At 34.9% G+C, this 21,302-nt stretch overlaps 3 protein-coding genes, 1 long non-coding RNA gene and 1 pseudogene across 4 annotated transcripts; 3 read left to right on the forward strand and 2 right to left on the reverse strand.

The window, feature by feature from the left end:
* Nucleotides 1-5,460: 5,460 nt before the first annotated feature.
* On the forward strand, nt 5,461-7,494 carry LOC120213015 (annotated as a pseudogene).
* A 1,152-nt stretch (nt 7,495-8,646) lies between these two features.
* LOC120213016 (fibrillin protein 5 homolog) lies at nt 8,647-10,180 on the reverse strand. Its single transcript, XM_039211165.1, has 6 exons — nt 9,876-10,180; nt 9,675-9,790; nt 9,475-9,597; nt 9,152-9,196; nt 8,995-9,068; nt 8,647-8,916 (listed from the first exon to the last, which is right to left on the reverse strand). Exons 1-6 carry the CDS (start codon nt 10,120-10,122, stop codon nt 8,814-8,816), a joined length of 708 nt encoding a protein of 235 aa, XP_039067096.1. The 5' UTR covers nt 10,123-10,180; the 3' UTR covers nt 8,647-8,813.
* A 3,136-nt stretch (nt 10,181-13,316) lies between these two features.
* LOC120213002 lies at nt 13,317-16,766 on the reverse strand. Its single transcript, XM_039211157.1, has 7 exons — nt 16,554-16,766; nt 16,122-16,151; nt 15,524-15,622; nt 14,368-14,491; nt 13,948-14,254; nt 13,770-13,824; nt 13,317-13,616 (listed from the first exon to the last, which is right to left on the reverse strand). Exons 1-7 carry the CDS (start codon nt 16,710-16,712, stop codon nt 13,548-13,550), a joined length of 843 nt encoding a protein of 280 aa, XP_039067088.1. The 5' UTR covers nt 16,713-16,766; the 3' UTR covers nt 13,317-13,547.
* Nucleotides 16,767-17,259: 493 nt separating this feature from the next.
* On the forward strand, nt 17,260-19,382 carry LOC120213005. Its single transcript, XR_005524751.1, has 4 exons — nt 17,260-17,315; nt 17,717-17,746; nt 18,237-18,335; nt 19,353-19,382. It is a non-coding gene; the product is annotated as an uncharacterized LOC120213005 (long non-coding RNA).
* A 2-nt stretch (nt 19,383-19,384) lies between these two features.
* Nucleotides 19,385-20,238, forward strand: LOC120213023 (the record flags this gene model as incomplete). Its single annotated transcript, XM_039211169.1, has 4 exons — nt 19,385-19,475; nt 19,587-19,890; nt 20,012-20,066; nt 20,218-20,238. Coding segments are annotated over 4 exons (471 nt in total), but the record flags the coding sequence as incomplete, so codon positions are not given.
* Nucleotides 20,239-21,302: the final 1,064 nt, after the last annotated feature.

Genomic DNA, 21,302 nt, shown 5'->3' on the forward strand with positions numbered 1-21,302 from the left:
TAAAATTCTTAAGTATATAAGCATTTTCTGAGTTTGACTATCAATTTGGGGTATTTCGAGTCTGAATTTGGCTAAACGGATTGCGGAATCGGAATCAGGACGTCGAAAAACATAAAGTATGACTTTCCGAAAATTCAGATTCTTGGTCAAAGTCAAAGTCAACCACTTTGACCATCGATTTGGAGGTCTTAGGGTTCGAATTTGACAAAACGGACAGAGAAAACGGATTCGGCACATCGAAAACTATCAGGATAGGTATACTCGGAAAAGATAAACGGTCATTTAATGCTCGGTCAAAGCCATTTTAAGTTTTGGTCAAAGAAAGTCAACGGTCAACGGTCAATGGTCAACGGTCAACGGTCGGGTCAACAGTCGAGTCGGGTCGGGTCAGACCGGTTCGAACCGGTCAAACCGGTTTTCCAGCAGCTCACTCTCCCTGCGGCGGCGCGTGCGGCGCGTGAACAGTTCCACGGTGTCGGAAAATTCCCGGAAAAATTTCTAAAAATTATTTTGAGCGATTTCGAGATACTTACAACGATCGGTTCAAAATTTTGAACGGCGGAGAGCTCGTATTCCAACTCGGTCGAATCTTAGACTGCTCCACCTCCTCACGCGCCGCCGTCAACGGCGAACAAGGTTGACACCGGTGGACTCGAAACGACACAAGGAACACGATGGTTCAGGAGGTGTTGTAAACGGAGCAACGATCGGCGGTGAATTTAAGATTTTCCCGGCGATAGAGCTAAAAAAAACATCGATGCTTTGACTGTAAATTCCCAACGTTTGGCAGCGTTTCACTTCAATTAATTTGAAGGGTTTGTTCCTCGCTCGATGATGAACACAACGGTGTTTTCAAAACGACGATCGAAATTCGAACGGCGCTGGAATCAAGGTCGGAAACTAACTTAGGGGAAAGGGAATTTGGGCGTGATTTTTCTGTTCTGAACAGAAAATCACCCCACGCTTATAACATATAATACCCAGCTTACCTAATTATTTTGGGTAAGTTCAGGGCTTAATCCCTGAATTTTCTTTGACTCTAAAACAAGCTCCAAATTTTAAAATCTTTCAATTTAGTCCCCAAAATTTCGCCAATTTTCTCAATTAACCTCCAATTTCAATTAAATATATTCTTTTAGTAAAAATTCGGGTTGTTACATTGAATGTGTACCGATGCACACTGGTCCAGAATTCCAATTTAAGCACGAAAATCACGCAACTTAGCTCAATATTGCCATAATTCAACCCATTTCATATCCTTAACTTACATACTCTTACTTAAACCAATTAATACCCATTTATCTCATCTTAAACCTCAAAATCCTATCCACCTCTGGGATTCAAAAATTAAACTCAATTTTTCAACATGTTCTAAATCCATTTCTAACACATCATATCTCTTAATTCAATCATTGACAAGTCAAATTCAACTTCAAAATATACTAACTCCCTATATTCCAATAAGTCACTTAAAAACTCTTAATATTTAATCCTTCATAACTCATCCATTTTGAAGTTTCAACATGCTTTAATCTCTAAATAATCTTTCTTATCACCCCAAGAATCAAAACTAAGCTTAAAACTCAAGAATTAACCAGTTGAAATTAAACTTACCTTTGCTATGGAGCTTACGGAAAGAGAAGAAGAAGAAGGTTGAACCAAGTCTCCAGACTTTTCTATTTTCTTTTCTCCCTTTTTCCACGTGACATCTCTTATATAAAGGAGGAATAAAAATCTTTCTTATGCAATTCCTATTATACCCTTCAAAATTTCCATAATTACCATTTAATATAACACTGAAATTTTCCATTTAAATCCTTGAACTTTTAACTTGTTTCAAAATCGAGAACAAAGTTTCCAAAAATTACTTTTTAGTCACTAACTCTGATTTGGGATGTTACACTTAGAGTCATAGATTTATGGTGGATACATTGTATCCAACATAATAAGAAAATTAATTTGCCACAAATTATCTTTGGTGAGCTTGTCGATACTGTAAACGTCATTCATTCCAAAAATGTAGAAACCTTAGTTTACGGTTGTCTTTTTTCTAATCTTTTTATCAAGTTAGGGCTTAAGGTCTTCGTTGACATTCCCATGCCTCTCCAAAACCAAATCAACCTAGCTTCCTTAAAGAAAGCCGGATGGAAACAAGATAAGGTAACGAGTCAATGGGAATATAGACCCACTAAGCAAACACCGAGAGCTAGTTCTTTACGAGCTCCTCCAACACCTAGCTCTTCTCGTGCTCTACCTCTTCCGGCACCGACTGCAGATGATTATCCCGAGTTTCAACAACTAATGCAAGATATTGACGATGTCGTATCTGATGATGAGCCAATACAACATGGAGAATAAGCTTAGTAAGAGGATCAAATACCTCCTTACTTTCGATCATTTATGGAAATATTTGATCTAAGGTTTGCATCCATTGAGTCTCATCTCACGGCTATGGGAGCTCAACAATGGGAGATGAACGAACGTTTAGATGCGCTCACACTCGAGATGTGAGCACGTTATCCTCATCCTCCTCCCGACCCTCCTTTGGTTGACTAGACCTATCTTGCTTTAGTTTCCTTTGATTGAATTTAGAACTTGGATTGATAAACATTTTGATTTTTTGGATTGTTTTATTTTGGATGATTGGATGTTTGAACTTATTATATATATTTGGTTTGGTTTGAATTTTCAATTTAAGCTTAATGTTTATTAATTTTTGCATCATTTATATATTAGTTGCATTATGACCAATTTTACCATTTCACATTATGAATATTGAATTCTGAAACTAATGGCTAACCTTTATCTTGATTGTGATCTTAACAGCTTCAGCTATATTTATAAGTATTAATTGACTATGTTTCAAAACAAAAATTTTCTTTAAAATAGTTTTAATAGAGTCTTTTTTATTTAACAAAAAGGGGAGAAGATGTTTTATAGTAAGGGGGAGTAATTTCAAAATTGATTTCACAAATAATTTTCATAGAAAATCTTAAATTTTCTCAAATATTTTGTTATATAAAAAAGGGGGAGATTGTTGAAAACATTTTGATGTTTCGATATAACAAACTAAGATAAATGAATTTTAAGATTTTTCAAATAATTTTCTAAGTATATTAAATACAATTATTCGAATATCAAAATATTACTCCAAGTCTTTCAAAGTTTAATTTCAATCCTTACTAAAGTGTAAAATTGTGTTTTATACTGAAAATATTTTTGAAACAATTTTCACAAAGTATTTCGAACCAAAAACTAGCAAAAAAATTCAATTTTCAAAGGGATGTACCGATGCACTACTTCATACATCGATGCACTCCTAATTTAATTGAATTTCGAATGCATTTAGTGCACTGATGCACAAGCCATGCATCGATGCACCCCTGAATATTTTGAAACATCGAATGCATTTAGTGCACCGATGCACAAGACATGCATCGATGCACCCTGGTTATTTTGAAACATCGAAGCATATTTGTGCACCGATGCACTTAGACAACCAACGGTCAAAATATTTGAATTTTACACTTGATGCACCGATTCACCTTGACTATGCATCGATGCACACGCGTTCCCAACTGATTTTATTAATTGTTTTCACACAATACAGCTATATTAAATCCACTAATGATCCCCAACGTTCAGAAATGATCCAAGGAGTATTTAAACAAGCTTAGAAGCCATTGATAAAAAACAACAATTATCAAGAATCAAGAGAGAATCAAAGAGAAAATATCAAACCTCAAGTTTGAGCATTTTCAAGCCTATTTCATTCAATATTCATTTTTGCTTTCAAGAACACTTGTTATGCTCAATTGTATTATTCTTGAGTGTTCTTTCTTTGTTCTAGAATTGTGAAAACATATTTCCTTGTGAGGATTTTCCTGTAAGTTTGCAAAATTTGTATTGTTCTCTTTGGGAGAGAGTGTTATCAAGAATTTGGGGTATAATTCTTGAGGGATTTGTAAGGTTACTCTTTGTCCTCAAAAGAAAGACAAATTAATGAATTTGTGGAAAATCCTTAGTGTGGATAGCTAAGGTAGTGGACGTAGACTTTGGTTGAGAAAGTAGAACCACTCTAAATCGATGTGCAAATATTTTCAATTTTCTGCAAAAGCTTCCACCAAAATTTTTATTGCCAATTCACCCCCTCTTTGTCTATTCCATCGATCGATTAACTGAACAGTAGACCTCATTTATCACTTTCACCCTTATCATATTTTCACATCATTTTAACATTTGAAGTTGTTCAATTGTATCATTCTATACACTGTGCTTAACTTAAAACCTTAAATCGTAAAATATAATCACATAACCTCTAGACCCTAAACTCAAATTCGAGATTTATAATTTAGAGTTTTAAGTTAGAGTTAAGATATAAACTGACGCATTTAAACAACTTTGAGGCCTAAATTGATGCGAAAATATGACTGGGACAAAAATGATAAATTTGATCTATTACAAGGACAAAGATGACCCCCTAAACCTAATAAAAATATTAGATTTATAATAAAAATAATAGAAACTTTACTTATGTTTTATGTTATTACATAAGAGATTATAAAAGTAATAATCTTATTGTAAGATTGAAAACGGTAACAAATAAAGTTTACTTATCTTACTTGTAATAAAAATATTAGATTTATAATAAAATTAATAGAAAACAATTAAAACAAATGAAATAATATATTTATAATAAAATTAATAGAAAATAATTAAAAAAATGAAATAATATTAGATTTGTAATAAAAATAATATATAGTTTATTTATATTACGTCTAAAACTTAACAAATAAAATTATATAATATTTTTTAAAATTTAATAAAAATATTAAATTGAAAATTGAAAATATTTTTTTAATAAAAATATTATTTCTTTATCAAATAGATAAATTTTTCATACAAGATCAATATAAAATTTTGATAATAAACTCTAACACACATTATAGTATCGTATTTGTGTCAAATTATCGATTTATCATCTCTAAATGATGATTTAATTCAAAATATTGAACGATTGAGAATTAAAATTAAAATTAAATGAAGAGATTAACAAACAAGAAGACATTTTTTTTTGAGAATATTAATAATTTTATATATACTTGATTAAACTTATAACCAATTCAACCAGAATTGACATTATCTAAAGGTTGATCCAAATTAAAAATCAATCGATTCGACAAACAAATGACAATCGAATGACGCATTCGCCACTCTACTCATGTGGTAGATAAATATCGCCTTCCTTTCTTTTCAATCCCTCTCTACATTTGGGTCTGCACTACCACTTCAGCAGGAAGCAGAGAGAAAAAAAAATATAAAAGCGTCGTCGTTTAGTTGCTCCTTCTTCTTCTTCTCGGAACATCCTCATTCTTTTCTTATCCAGATAAATCTGCTATCTTTCCTTTCATTTTACTTTCAAGTACACTGATCTGTAGATTCTGATGTTTTCACGATGGTGGAATTGAGATCTAGAATTCTAAAGGTTTTTATAGACTTCGAGTTAGCTTAATCTGCTTCTCTTTGGATCTGGATTTTTACTTTTCTAGTTAGCTTGATGCCTTGATCTGCTTTCTATAGTTCTTGTGAGAACTTTTTTTTACTTTATTTTGAAATTGATCTTCCTATTTGTTCTTTATTATAGATTAATGCTTTTATTGTGTGAATTTAATGCTTCTCCAAAGCTTTAGCGTAAGAAAAGCCTCTAATCTTGATCTTTGTTTCAATATGTTGTTCATCGAGTCATAGAGTATAGCTCGCTTATATGCTCCTGAAATGAATGTTGCCTACCATTTGAATTGATTGTACTTGGTTGCGCAACTACGGTGTATTTTCTGTATTTGAAGAGATGAATGCTGGCGTAAGCGTTTCTGGCTCTTTTTTAAAAGAGAAAACATGACTTGATTTGCCGAAGACTTTAATTTTTAATTGTTTAGATTATTTGAAGGGCCTTAGATTCCCGGTTGACAAATTATTTTGTTATACTCACTATCTCAGTTATTTTTGTAGTATTGCAAAAGATGGCCGATACTGAGGATATTCAACCCCTCGTCTGTGACAATGGAACCGGAATGGTGAAGGTTAGTTGATTCATAGACCTGAGTTGTGTTCTCCGTTATTGCCTATTTCATTATGGAGATTCTGCTACTTTGTTGTGGTTGATATGACTATGTTTATCACGCAGGCTGGTTTTGCTGGTGATGATGCTCCCAGGGCAGTTTTTCCCAGTATTGTCGGTCCACCCCGACACATTGGGGTCATGGTTGGGATGGGTCAGATGCCTATGTAGGAGATGAAGCACAATCTAAAAGAGGTATTATTACTTTGAAATATCCCATTGAGCATGGTATTGTCAGCAAATGGGATGATATGGAAAAGATCTGGCATCATACATTCTACAATGAGCTTGTTGCTCCTGAGGAGCATCCTGCTTCTCACGGAGGCACCTCTCAATCCCAAAGCCAATAGAGAAAAGATGATTCAGATCATGTTTGAGACCTTCAATGTACCTGCCATGTATGTTGCTATCCAGGCTGTTCTCTCATTGTATGCCAGTGGTCGTACAACGGGTTTGTTCAAATAGAGACCTTACTGAGTTTCACACTTTTTTTTTATTGATTATTCAATAATCAAGCTGAGACCTTGGAACAGGTAATGTGCTGGATTCTGGTGATGGTGTTTCTCACACTGTGCCAATCTATGAGGGGTATGCCCTTCCTCATGCCATCCTCCGTCTAGACCTTGATGGCCGTGATCTTACCGATGCATGGATGAAGATTCTTACTGAGAGAGGTTACATGTTCACCACCACTGCTGAACGGGAAATTGTCCGTGACATGAAGGAGAAGCTTGCATATATGGCCCTGGACTACGAGCAGGAACTGGAAACTGCCAAGAGCAGCTCTTCTGTTGAGAAGAACTATGAGTTGCCTGATGGACAAGTCATTACTATCGGAGCTGAGAGGTTTCGCTGTCCTGAAGTCCACTTCCAGCCATCTCTCATCGGGATGGAAGCTGCTGGAATCCATGAAACTACCTACAACTCCATCATGATGTGTGATGTGGATATCAGGAAGGATCTCTATGGCAACATTGTGCTTAGCGGCGGCTCGACTATGTTCCCAGGTATTGCAGACCGTATGAGCAAGGAGATCACTGCCCTTGTTCCAAGCAGCATGAAGATCAAGGTTGTTGCTCCACCAGAGAGGAAGTACAGTGTTTGGATTGGAGGATCTATCTTGGCATCACTCAGCACCTTCCAGCAGGTGAAATATTTTTGCTCATATTTGGTTCATGCTTTCCTTTTCCTGTAAGTTGGCTGTCCAAGACTGACATTCTTCCTTTACCTGTTGCATCAGATGTGGATTTCCAAGGGCGAGTATGATGAGTCTGGTCCATCCATTGTCAACAGGAAGTGCTTCTAAGTTGTCTGCAAGTGATTTGACGGTGAGTTACATTTAATGTTTAGTTGGTTTCTCGTGTCCTGTGTCAAGTGAGCTCAAAGTCTGGTTTATGTGGGGAAATGGATGTAAGCCGTTTGTCTGTTATGACTTGTGAATCCCGCTGGTGTCACTGTGATAGAGATGATGGCCTTCTGGGGGTGGTGGTGGGCAGGACAATTGGTGCTTTCTTTTCATCTTTTCAATGCATCTTTCAACCATGTTTGTAGCCGGAGAGTGAGTGTGATGCTTCTTTATTATATTTTTCTCAAATTTTCATATTCAAATTAAAATTTAGAACATTAATGTTAATAGCTGTTGTATGAACAAAATTAAAAGTTGATGCAGAAATTATATTTGAACTCGGTTTTGAAGTCTTGATGTGAACCTTTTTCTCCTAATTGTGAAGAACGTGGTTTGTTTTAATGCATGCGTTAGAATGAGAATTATGTCAGCTTAGTTGTGATTAATTATTGTTATGGACATTGAAGCCAATGATTGAAAGATGGGTATGCCAGGCCTGAGTGACAGTTATTTAATGACAGCATGTTCCACATTGTAAGTGTATTGTATGGTTGAATATAGAAATGGTAATGGGTCGGAATATCTGTAAATTTTGAATTATTTGAATTCAAATTTATAAATTTATCAAAGTTTTTTAATCTACTTTTTATCTGCAAACCATTTGAATATTAGTATTTGAACTTGTATTAAAATTGAACATTGCTATCCATCAAATATTAAAGTTCGGGGCAAAATGATAGAATATATAAATTTTGGAACTAAAATTATATAGATATTTTTGTTTCAATTTTAACGTGATAATATTTTAATGGTTAAGAGTCCCTGTACTTTTGAAAAAAAAAATGTAACCATCATATTTTTTTTCTTAATGTAATCTTCCAACTCATAAAACAAACTAAATGTGACATTTAATCAATGGTTTTTGTCGTTGATTGTTACAATACTAACGTAACAGTTTACGATACTGATATTATAATCCATCTGTCATGTTTGAGGACTATATTGATTTTTTTGACCTTTGATATGTTTTTGCCTATTTTAGTTCATGGAATAAATTGTAACTTTTAGAGAAATAATAACCTGTTTGTAACCAAATTAGTAATATCATTTGTATAATGAGAACAACAAGAGTAATTTTTCCTAGGAAAATGAATCAAAAGATTAATTAATCAACAATCACGATCAGATGAGAAACTCCAACAAAATCAAAGGCTAACAAAGTCGATGATGATGCTATTGGAAACTTAAGCCATCATCAGCAAGCGATGTTCCTTGGGAAAGCTGAAGTCTAGAGATCAACAACTTCAACTGCATTGATGCTTATGTATATAGATGGGATGCTACATAAAATCAGAAATTGATGTGTAGAGCTAGACTGTCTTGTTCAGATCTTTGTAAAATGAAGAGGTTCCCTTTGTCATCTCTTCCTATCCTCATCGTATCATCTACATATCTGCAGTTTCAAACTCAAGGAACAACCACCTCTCTCAAGTTTTACAATATTAATGAACTGCACTAGGTAGAAGGATACGTTATCTCCAGCCACCCCTCTGGATTGAAGATTCCAAGCAGCAGATCGTAATTTTTTGGAAACACGTTCATCAGCTATGGTTTCTCAAACAAATCAAAGCTTCAAGTTAGGATCAACTATGTTACATCACTTGGTGTAATAAATATCCTCAGCTTACCTGATCAGGAGTGATGGTTGAATTATCATAACGTATATCCACTCTCTGCAGAATTCCAAACAAGAACATCATGATCATGGTTTTTTGTATTTTGTGGCATTCATGAAAGAAAGAAAGGATTTGGATGCAATCTCGAAGGAAGCTTCGATTGTGAGCTTCCCATTCAACAATTTCAACCCTCTGGCATTGAATTTTATCACGTTAACTGCTTTGCTCTCCATTTTCCCATCACCAAATGCTAAAAGTTAGTAAAACCCGAATCCCATTACAAACACAGTTTCATATACACAAACACAATACACCTGAAATTTCTCAAGTAATACCTTTTGAATATCAATGGTCTGGAAAAACTCTCCCAGGGTGATGAAATCCCTCAACCCAAGCATTGTTCTCTTTGAACCCAAGATTGTAATAGAACTGTAAACAAGCTTCCAGCAACCACCTACCTTCATTCCATTTATAGAAACAAAACTGTAACTACATACCCTTCAGTTTATTCCCACAAAAAGAAATATGATTCCACCTTTTCTAGATTCAGGGTAGGATCCGGAGTTGGATTCTGGGATTCAAGCAGCTTCACCAGTGCTTCAATATCAGATTTCTTAGAAGATGCTACTCCGAAAATCCCTCTATTGATTCCTTGGAATACATACACAAAAGAAAACAACCCACTTTCAATATTCTAAGCTAAAAAAGAATGGGATGAAAGTGGCCGTGGTTATACCTTGGAGTTGCTGTAAGAGTTGAGATTTGAGGTGGGAAAGCGTATCTTCGCCGACTAAGCCAGCGTTGTTATCAGCGACTTTGGTGATAAAACCGGGGCTGAATCTATTGGTCGTAACCATTGGATGTATGTTTGAGATGAGGGTGTGAGGTTTGATGTTTTGTTTGGATGTGGATAGCCGAGGAAACAAGTGGGGAGGATGGGTTGAGGTGTGGATAAGCTTGTTGGAAATGAATGCATGAGACATTGGAGCAAACCAGGTTTGTTTCCTTTGAGCTTTGGTAATAAAATGAAGCCCACATTCATGGGGGGTATATAGTTCCAGTTGAGCTGGGATGGGATCAGATCTCTTTATCCATTTAGTTAAGAGAAAATCGCCTCAGTGACCAAAAATGCCTTATAATATACGATTTTAATCAACTTTTTTTGGATTTGCCAAAATGACCAACAAAATCGCAACGCGATCCCCAGAATCGCAAATCAGTTTCCAAAATCGCAACGCGATTCTTGAAAATCGCAATGCGATAGTACAAATTCGCATTGCGATTTTCCAGAATCGCAACGCGAATATGAAAATCGCAACGCGAACACATAAATCGCAACGTGTATCCGTAAATAGCAACGCGTATCCGTAAATCGCAATGCGTATCCGTAAATCGCAACGCGTATCCGTAAATCGCAACGATAATCCGTAAATCGCAACGAGAATCTGTAAATCGCAACGATAATCCGTAAATCGCAACGAGAATCTGTAAATCACAACACTGAAATTTTGGGTATATAACTACGCAACAGCAGCAAATCATAAACTAAATCCCTAAATCGCAACTCATTCCATCTCCATCTATCACTCTCTCCGGCGACATCCGTTCCTATATCCAACGACATCCTTCCCAATCCGGCAACAGGTTTTAGTTTCGCAGCTCGTCTGTTTAGTAAATTAATTTACAACCATGAAATCATCTAATGTTGATCATGTTTGGATAGATATGTGTTTTGGAGGGTCATGGGATAATGTTCATGGTGTTTTACAATATATGCCTTTACCCATGAATCTTCAACTAAAATTGTCTTTACAAAAGTTAACTTATGAAACTCTAATGCTACGTGTTTCACAAGATGATGTTACATTGTATGTTGTTGAACCTAGAAGTAGTATTATTGGGTCAGTAGCGGGTAGTAATCAACTACAGAAGTTTATCGACAGACTTATGCCGAGATTGTCTACCCTATTCCACATCCTTCTGAGTGGGACATACCAGATGACTTACAAACAGTTTTGCCACCAGCCATGGACAGAAGGCTACCTGGCCGACCAAAAAGTCACGATCGTATACCGTCTAAGGGTGAAGAGAAGAAGAGATCGACATGTAGTCGGTGCAAGGAAAGTGGTCATACAAGGTTGACATGTGGATCACCAGTGCCATCACAATCATCTTTTCCTCTACCAAAATATGGATCCTCATCAAAATCCAAAGCTCATATGGTGTCAAGCAAAAGGCAATCATCTTTAAAATCCCAATCACAACTGGCTTCACCTTTTGGGACTGTTAACTTAGGTGATTTTTAAATGCAAACGTTGTATTATGTGGATTTTATGTGTGAACTTTTAACATTTTCAGTTGAATTAATGACTCAGGCCAACCATTTTGACTTAACCAACTCTTGTTATTCAGTTGTTATCACTTATTAGGCATGCATTTGACTATCGCAACACGGAAATTACAATCGCAACGAGAGAATCGCAATGCGAAATGAAAATCCCAACATGAAAATCGCAATGCGGAAATGAAAATCGCAATGCGAAATGAAAATCGCAATGCGAAATGAAAATCGCAACGAGAGAATCGCAATGCGGAAATGAAAATCGCAATGCGAAATGAAAATCGCATTGCGATTCTCTCGTTGCGATTTTCATTTCCGCATTGCGATTTTCATTTCGCATTGTGATTCTCTCGTTGCGATTTTCATTTCGCATTGCGATTTTCATTTCCGCATTGCGATAGTCATTTTTGCCTTCAACATAATGCAGATTGAAATCAACAAAATCAACCATTACATTTCAATCAATTAAACAAGCACAAATAAGAATTATGTTCGCATCAATTACACAAATCAACTTTTACAAATCATCTTTTACAAATCAATTAAACAATCAAAAAATAAGCAATAATTCTTATTTCCAATCATCTACTATTGAATCAACTTTTACAAATCAATTAAACAATCAAAAAACAATCAATTAAACTATTGAATCAACTTTTGCAGTCATACATCATTTTCACGCAGTTCACTTCTGAGATTAACCTGCAGAAATCAAACAATTGCTCAAACAACACTTTCTACACATCTAAAACCTACAAACAGCAAATTATTGAATTCTAGGTACTTAACCAAACATCATTTTGCAGCGATTTACGGATACGCGTTGCGATTTACGGATACACGTTGCGATTTACAGATACGCGTTGCGATTTATGTGTTCGCGTTGCGATTTTCATATTCGCGTTGCGATTCTGGAAAATCGCAATGCGAATTTGTACTATCGCATTGCGATTTTCAAGAATCGCGTTGCGATTTTGGAAACTGATTTGCGATTCTGGGGATCGCGTTGCGATTTTGTTGGTCATTTTGGCAAATCCAAAAAAAGTTGGTTAAAATCGTATATTATAAGGCATTTTTGGTCACTGAGGCGATTTTCTCTTTAGTTAATTTATAGGTTTGTGTTTAGGGTAAATCTATGATTTGCTACCTAAGCTTGTTTTTAAAGTTCAGTTTGAAACTTAAAAGTTTTTTTTTTCCAATTAGATACTTGCACTTAGCTTTAAAGTTTATTTTGGTGCCTATTTAAAAAAAACAATTAGTACATGAATTTGACTTTTTAGTATTCACTTTTTAAAATCAATTTGAATTGAAAAAACCTAAGTTTAAGTGTTAATTTAAATAAAAAAAAATCAAGTACCTAGTCATACCAACAACAACAAAACAACTTATAATTTGAGATGTCTTTGTTTGTTCAAACATGAGATGCTTTTAAAACTCTCCAGTGTTAAAGAGAGAACATAAAGCGGTCTCTACTAGTCATTTAGGGATGGCTTCGTCCGTTCAACCATAAACAACCTAAACTGGAGTACTTCACTTTATTAAAAGACACGGAACTCCGTCCAAATTAAATGAGATGACTTTGTAAAAACATGAATACAATGGTTTACTAATAAAGCTAAACCTAGAAACAAGACAATTGATGGATACCCTCCAAGTAGATATGACAAGAATAAACTTAGATTATCAGGATAACCTAACATTATCATCTTGCATCCTATGTATCGAATAGTACATTCAATCAAAATTCATGATATTTGTTATTTTAGATATAGAAAAAACTTTTAATCACTCAAAATATCGAACAGTCTTCCCATATCAATAACTATTGATTTGTTGAGATTAGCCTCTTGTGGTTATTATTTTCCCTCTATCTTCATACATTACACGGTAAAGAAAATCTTCTTTTTTCTAAGCAAGAAAGTTAATCAAGAAACCATACAAATTAAGATATACACCTCTTCTTAGCCTATCCTTCTCTGAAGAAGAAATAAATTAATCATGAACCTCTTCTTAGCCTATCCTTCTCTGAGACCACTCGGCATCAGAGAACACCACAAACCTCATGACTTAGGATAGAGCATGGCATAGTGATTTGTATGCATCCACGCACTGCTTAAATTTCTCTTCGCCCATCTCCTGCATACAGCTCCACTAAATTAAGTACAAATTCACACACAATGACAGACCCAAAAAATGTATATGATAAAACCATAGATTAAAATCCATAAAAAAATTGTTTGGATTTGGATGAGCAGCCAATAATTTTCTTTTTTGGAAATTCTAACCTACCTGCAAAGGACCTTGATGCTTATCAGGATGCCACTTCAAAGCTGATATGCGGAAGCTGCAACGACAATTTTAATGACTTTAGAATACATGCATGAAAAAGAACTGGAATAAGTGGGAAACATAAATACGTAATGTTTAATCTTCAAGATGACAGGCCTCTCAAATATCGAGTTCATACGCGTTCTTAACATCTTCAATCTTTAAGGGGCCTGTTTGAGGCAAACCAAGGATTTCTCTATCAGAACATGATCCTACAGAATATGGCTCATCATCCTCATCAGACTCGGCATCACTAGCACCCTCCCACCCTCTCGTTCTTTGATTTGTCCAGCCTGATTTTTCTCGCCACTCAAATCCAGATTCTGGATTCTTGAAAGAATGACCTTCCCCAGAAGACCAAGTATACCATTTGTTCCCAAATTTAGATTGGAAGATTCTCTCAGGATGATCAAATTCCTCAGAGAAACTCTCTCTTTTTAACTTTCCTGGGCCATGTAACCAAGGACAATAAAGTTTTCAAATGCAGAAGCAAATTCTCCCATAAAGGAGGCATTTTTTCAAGTTTCATTTCGAGAAACAATAAAAGAAGGAAGCTCACTTTTAACTTTTTTGTGGTTAGATTTCTGAACATGTTGTCCAGAAAACCTTGACCGCCGCTTCTTATCAGAACCATCTGAATCCTGGCCTTCTGTCCCCTCAAATTTCCATTTTGGAACTTCATCCTGGATAAAAGACAAAGGCATAACTTATATTATAATTTCAGGTACTAATGAAAAATGTAAGCTCAATCTTTTGGTACACTGTAACACAGAAGATACAAGGCATTCAGGTTTTATATATCATTTGAGTCCAATGGTTTCCAGGTAAATAATAAAAGTCTGGCTTTATGTACGTTTGAGTCAAACGTTTCTTGGTAAATAAAAAAAATTCAAGCTTTACATGCTTATTAAGTCCATTGAATTTTAAGAAAATTCAACTTACCATCACTCATCACAAAAACAACTGCAACCTCAGTTTTTCAAAGGCCTAACTTAAATCAAAAGCTTCTACTATACCTCAACACTAGATGCACACTTTATGGGAATATTCTATGAACCATAAACTTAAGAATTTTTATTAAAATATAAATGACAGAAATGCCAATAACGAAGACACTAAAACTAATTCCAAGGCTTGCACCTAAAATTGGAGTAAAACTATAGGTGTCAAAATATTTCCAAAATTGAATCATTGGTCCATTATTTCCAAAATATTTGAAAAACTCCTTAATAGATTAGAATAAGCAAATAAAATTGGAGTAAAACTATAGGTGTCAAACGGGAGAGTCGGGTTTGGTTTGAGTCACGTAACTTCAGTTAGGGAAGAAAATCGAGTTCCGCTCAGTTCAGGCTTAGGTTGTCTGGGGTTCAAATTGTTTAATTTTAAAGTAAAATCAGTTTAATGCAGGTTACAATTTTAGTTCATTCAGGTCAAAATCATCTCTGAATCAGGCTATTTTAGGTTCATTTGGATTGTTGACTTCTATGGTCAAATCAAGTTAGGTCAACTTCAGATTCCAGTAACTGGGAAGGTTTACAGGTTAGGGTTAAGTTTTGACAGCTCTAAACAAAAATGCATAAAAACCAACAATAAATTATATCACAATCTAACTACACAATAATAACTATAATATAAACAATACATCAGGAAGACTGAAGTTCAAATCTTGAATAAGAACAGGGTTCTACATCAAGCAGGAGTCCAGAAATGTTTACCTGGAATGAAACCTTTGAGCAACCGCTATTATGGAGAAGATGTTTTAGAGCTGTCTTTGTGTCAGCACGCTTTTGATGTACTGTATATCTTATGTAGCTCTGCAATAATGTTTGAAATATCAGAGAGCTTCTCTCTTTTTCTTTTCTTAAAAAAAGAAAGAACAAATAAAGTAGGAAGGAAACTGCCAGAAGATGACAAAAGAGTTCATAACAAAGTTACTTAGGTAGTATGAAATTAACAAATAGCAAAGTAAATAAGCCATTAGAAGATGAGGTCCATCATCTGGTCAACATGAACATTCAAATAAATCATGGCGATTCCTGTCCTGAGATGTACAAGGTGTTTATTGCATTAAAGATTGCTAGGAATGTTCCTGGTCCAAATATAAGATAACTGTTTCGGCAATTGAGGTTGAAGAAAAGATCTAGAAATGGATAGTATAGCTCGAGCATACAGACTTGACCTGGAATTTAGTCTACTAAAAGTTCTGAAACGATTACCAATCTAAAGACATTCATATATGATATACTAGGAAGAAGATAATTAAAAGATGCATGCACTTAATTACACAAAATAGACTCCCAAAAAACTGCATACCTTAGTTGTTTGTTGTTTACTTCTTTCATCCTGCAAAAATAGGTTTAATTGCTAAGTTTTCTCATCAATGCAAGGCATATACAATTTATCCGACTTCCTAAACAAAACAAAACAAGAAAAGGTTGCAATTGATGGTGCTCCAGAGTGGGAAAAAGGGAGAAATACTTATTCACATAGAAGATGACTTAGTTTGATAAGAATCAAGAACAACCAATATGGGGCAAGAGGTTGAAAATAGCAGAAACTAACAACATTATTTTACATTAGCATTCAGAGAAAAGGACGTCATGCCACAAATTAAAGCTATTCAAGAACTTGAAATTTCAAAAATCCTATTTAAAGCTATTCAAACTCACCCACAGACAGCACTAAGCAGATGAGAATATTTATTTTTGTATAAACCGCAGAAAAAGGAAAGAAAATTGAACTGACAAAATTCCATTTGCTCTTCCATTTTTCACAGGTAACAGGCGTAGAATGAAACGAAGCAACGAGGGCAGCAGCAATTGTAGTGGTTGGTTTTGATGGTGACAAAGCTAGAAGCAATGAATTCTTGAGTAGCAACAAGTTTGGACATCTGGGTATCTGCATAATCGATGAAGTCAAGACAAAACCCGCTCTCTTCACGAATCGATACAGAGGGAGCTTTGGGTGGTAAAAAGAAAAGAATTTGCATCTCTCAAGAAGAAAGTAAGGATTTTTGGTGTTGGATTGGATCCTTTGTTGTTCATGGGCCATTGCAGAGCCCTATATAAGTAACTCCCATCCTACGACTCATATGATGTAACCCACCCACACGACCTAACCAATGTGACTCTAGAATGGACTTGAACCAAGACGCAATAAATTGGATATTAGGTTTGGACTCCATGGATAAAACAATTGAGCTTATTGATCGAAACAAAAGGCCTGTTTGAGTTCAAAATTGAATCGATAGGGTTTTTCCCCCTAAAACCTTAAACGGGTTAATTATTTAAGGTATTGAGCTAAAATGGACTTGGATCAAGATGCACTAAATTGGATATTGAGCCCACATAGTTTCTAAAATAAAATCCATGTTGACCTCATACCCTAAATAATTAACTCGCTTGAGGTATTAGGCCAAAAAAAACTTGGATAGAGTCTCAACTCCTATGCGAAATGATGATCTCAACAATCCGGGATTAAGTAAAATGGAAGAGCAAATGGAATTTTGTCAGTTCAATTTTCTTTCCTTTTTCTGCGGTTTATACAAAAATAAATATTCTCATCTGCTTAGTGCTGTCTGTGGGTGAGTTTGAATAGCTTTAAATAGGATTTTTGAAATTTCAAGTTCTTGAATAGCTTTAATTTGTGGCATGACGTCCTTTTCTCTGAATGCTAATGTAAAATAATGTTGTTAGTTTCTGCTATTTTCAACCTCTTGCCCCATATTGGTTGTTCTTGATTCTTATCAAACTAAGTCATCTTCTATGTGAATAAGTATTTCTCCCTTTTTCCCACTCTGGAGCACCATCAATTGCAACCTTTTCTTGTTTTGTTTTGTTTAGGAAGTCGGATAAATTGTATATGCCTTGCATTGATGAGAAAACTTAGCAATTAAACCTTTTTTGCAGGATGAAAGAAGTAAACAACAAACAACTAAGGTATGCAGTTTTTGGGAGTCTATTTTGTGTAATTAAGTGCATGCATCTTTTAATTATCTTCTTCCTAGTATATCATATGAATGTCTTTAGATTGGTAATCGTTCAGAACTTTTAGTAGACTAAATTCCAGGTCAAGTCTGTATGCTCGAGCTATACTATCCATTTCTAGATCTTTTCTTCAACCTCAATTGCCGAAACAGTTATCTATATTTGGACCAGGAACATTCCTAGCAATCTTTAATGCAATAAACACCTTGTACATCTCAGGACAGGAATCGCCATGATTATTTGAATGTTCATGTGACCAGATGATGGACCTCATCTTCTAATGGCTTATTACTTTGCTATTTGTTAATTTCATACTACCTAAGTAACTTTGTTATGAACTCTTTTGTCATCTTCTGGCAGTTTCCTTCCTACTTTATTTGTTCTTTCTTTTTTAAGAAAAGAAAAAGAGAGAAGCTCTCTGATATTTCAAACATTATTGCAGAACTACATAAGATATACAGTACATCAAAAGCGTGCTGACACAAAGACAGCTCTAAAACATCTTCTCCATAATAGCGGTTGCTCAAAGGTTTCATTCCAGGTAAACATTTCTGGACTCCTGCTTGATGTAGAACCCTGTTCTTATTCAAGATTTGAACTTCAGTCTTCCTGATGTATTGTTATATTATAGTTATTATTGTAGTTAGATTGTATATTATTGTTGGTTTTTATGCATTTTTGTTTAGAGCTGTCAAAACTTAACCCTAACCTGTAAACCTTCCCAGTTACTGGAATCTGAAGTTGACCTAACTTGATTTGACCATAGAAGTCAACAATCCAAATGAACCTAAAATAGCCTGATTCAGAGATGATTTTGACCTGAATGAACTAAAATTGTAACCTGCATTAAACTGATTTTACTTTAAATTAAACAATTTGAACCCAGACAACCTAAGCCTGAACTGAGCGGAACTCGATTTTCTTCCCTAACTGAAGTTACGTGACTCAAACCAAACCCGACTCTCCCGTTTGACACCTATAGTTTTACTCCAATTTTATTTGCTTATTCTAATCTATTAAGGAGTTTTTCAAATATTTTGGAAATAATGGACCAATGATTCAATTTTGGAAATATTTTGACACCTATAGTTTTACTCCAATTTTAGGTGCAAGCCTTGGAATTAGTTTTAGTGTCTTCGTTATTGGCATTTCTGTCATTTATTTTTAATAAAAATTCTTAAGTTTATGGTTCATAGAATATTCCCATAAAGTGTGCATCTAGTGTTGAGGTATAGTAGAAGCTTTTGATTAAGTTAGGCCTTTGAAAAACTGAGGTGCAGTTGTTTTGTGATGAGTGATGGTAAGTTGAATTTTCTTAAAATTCAATGGACTTAATAAGCATGTAAAGCTTGAATTTTTTTATTTACCAAGAAACGTTTGACTCAAACGTACATAAAGCCAGACTTTATTTATTTACCTGGAAACCATTGGACTCAAATGATGTATATAAAACCTGAATGCCTTGTATCTTCTGTGTTACAGTGTACCAAAAGATGAGCTTACATTTTTCATTAGTACCTGAAATATAATATAAGTTATGCCTTTGTCTTTTATCCAGGATGAAGTTCCAAAATGGAAATTTGAGGGACAGAAGGCCAGGATTCAGATGGTTCTGATAAGAAGCGGCGGTCAAGGTTTTCTGGACAACATGTTCAGAAATCTAACCACAAAAAAGTTAAAAGTGAGCTTCCTTCTTTATTGTTTCTCGAAATGAACTTGAAAAAATGCCTCCTTTATGGGAGAAATTGCTTCTGCATTTGAAAACTTTATTGTCCTTGGTTACATGGCCCAGGAAAGTTAAAAAGAGAGTTCTCTGAGGAATTTGATCATCCTGAGAGAATCTTCCAATCTAAATTTGGGAACAAATGGTATACTTGGTCTTCTGGGGAAGGTCATTCTTTCAAGAATCCAGAATCTGGATTTGAGTGGCGAGAAAAATCAGGCTGGACAAATCAAAGAACGAGAGGGTGGGAGGGTGCTAGTGATGCCGAGTCTGATGAGGATGATGAGCCATATTCTGTAGGATCATGTTCTGATAGAGAAATCCTTGGTTTGCCTCAAACAGGCCCCTTAAAGATTGAAGATGTTAAGAACGCGTATGAACTCGATATTGAGAGGCCTGTCATCTTGAAGATTAAACATTACGTATTTATGTTTCCCACTTATTCCAGTTCTTTTCATGCATGTATTCTAAAGTCATTAAAATTGTCGTTGCAGCTTCCGCATATCAGCTTTGAAGTGGCATCCTGATAAGCATCAAGGTCCTTTGCAGGTAGGTTAGAATTTCAAAAAAGAAAATTATTGGCTGCTCATCCAAATCCAAACAATTTTTTTATGGATTTAATCTATGGTTTTATCATATACATTTTTTTGGGTCGTCATTGTGTGTGAATTTGTACTTAATTTAGTGGAGCTGTATGCAGGAGATGGGCAGAGAAATTTAAGCAGTGCGTGGATGCATACAAATCACTATGCCATGCTCTATCCTAAGTCATGAGGTTTGTGGTGTTCTCTGATGCCGAGTGGTCTCAGAGAAGGATAGGCTAAGAAGAGGTTCATGATTAATTTATTTCTTCTTCAGAGAAGGATAGGCTAAGAAGAGGTGTATATCTTAATTGTATGGTTTCTTGATTAACTTTCTTGCTTAGAAAAAAGAAGATTTTCTTTACCGTGTAATGTATGAAGATAGAGGGAAAATAATAACCACAAGAGGCTAATCTCAACAAATCAATAGTTGATATGGGAAGACTGTTCGATATTTTGAGTGATTAAAAGTTTTTTCTATCTAAAATAACAAATATCTGAATTTTGATTGAATGTACTATTCGATACATAGGATGCAAGATGATAATGTTAGGTTCCTGATAATCTAAGTTTATCTTGTCATATCTACTTGGAGGGTATCCATCAATTGTCTTGTTTAGGTTTAGCTTTATTAGTAAACCATTGTATTCATGTTTTTACAAAGTCATCTCATTTAATTTGGACGGAGTTCCGTGTCTTTTAATAAGTGAAGTACTCCAGTTTAGGTTGTTTATGGTTGACGGACGAAGCCATCCCTAAATGACTAGTAGAGACCGCTTTATGTTCTCTCTTTAACACTGGAGAGTTTTAAAAGCATCTCATGTTGAACAAACAAAGACATCTCAAATTATAAGTTGTTTTGTTGTTGTTGGTATGACTAGGTACTTGATTTTTTTTATTTAAATTAACACTTAAACTTAGGTTTTTTCAATTCAAATTGATTTTAAAAGTGAATACTAAAAGTCAAATTCATGTACTAATTGTTTTTTTAAATAGGCACCAAAATAAACTTTAAAGCTAAGTGCAGTATCTAATGGAAAAAAAAACTTTTAAGTTTCAAACTGAACTTTAAAAACAAGCTTAGGTAGCAAATCATAGATTTACCCTAAACACAAACCTATAAATTAACTAAAGAGAAAATCGCCTCAGTGACCAAAAATGCCTTATAATATACGATTTTAACCAACTTTTTTGGATTTGCCAA

Source organism: Hibiscus syriacus, unplaced genomic scaffold (assembly GCF_006381635.1).
Source record: "Hibiscus syriacus cultivar Baekdansim isolate YM2019G1 unplaced genomic scaffold, ASM638163v2 tig00110019_pilon, whole genome shotgun sequence".
Lineage (NCBI taxonomy): Eukaryota > Viridiplantae > Streptophyta > Magnoliopsida > Malvales > Malvaceae > Hibiscus > Hibiscus syriacus.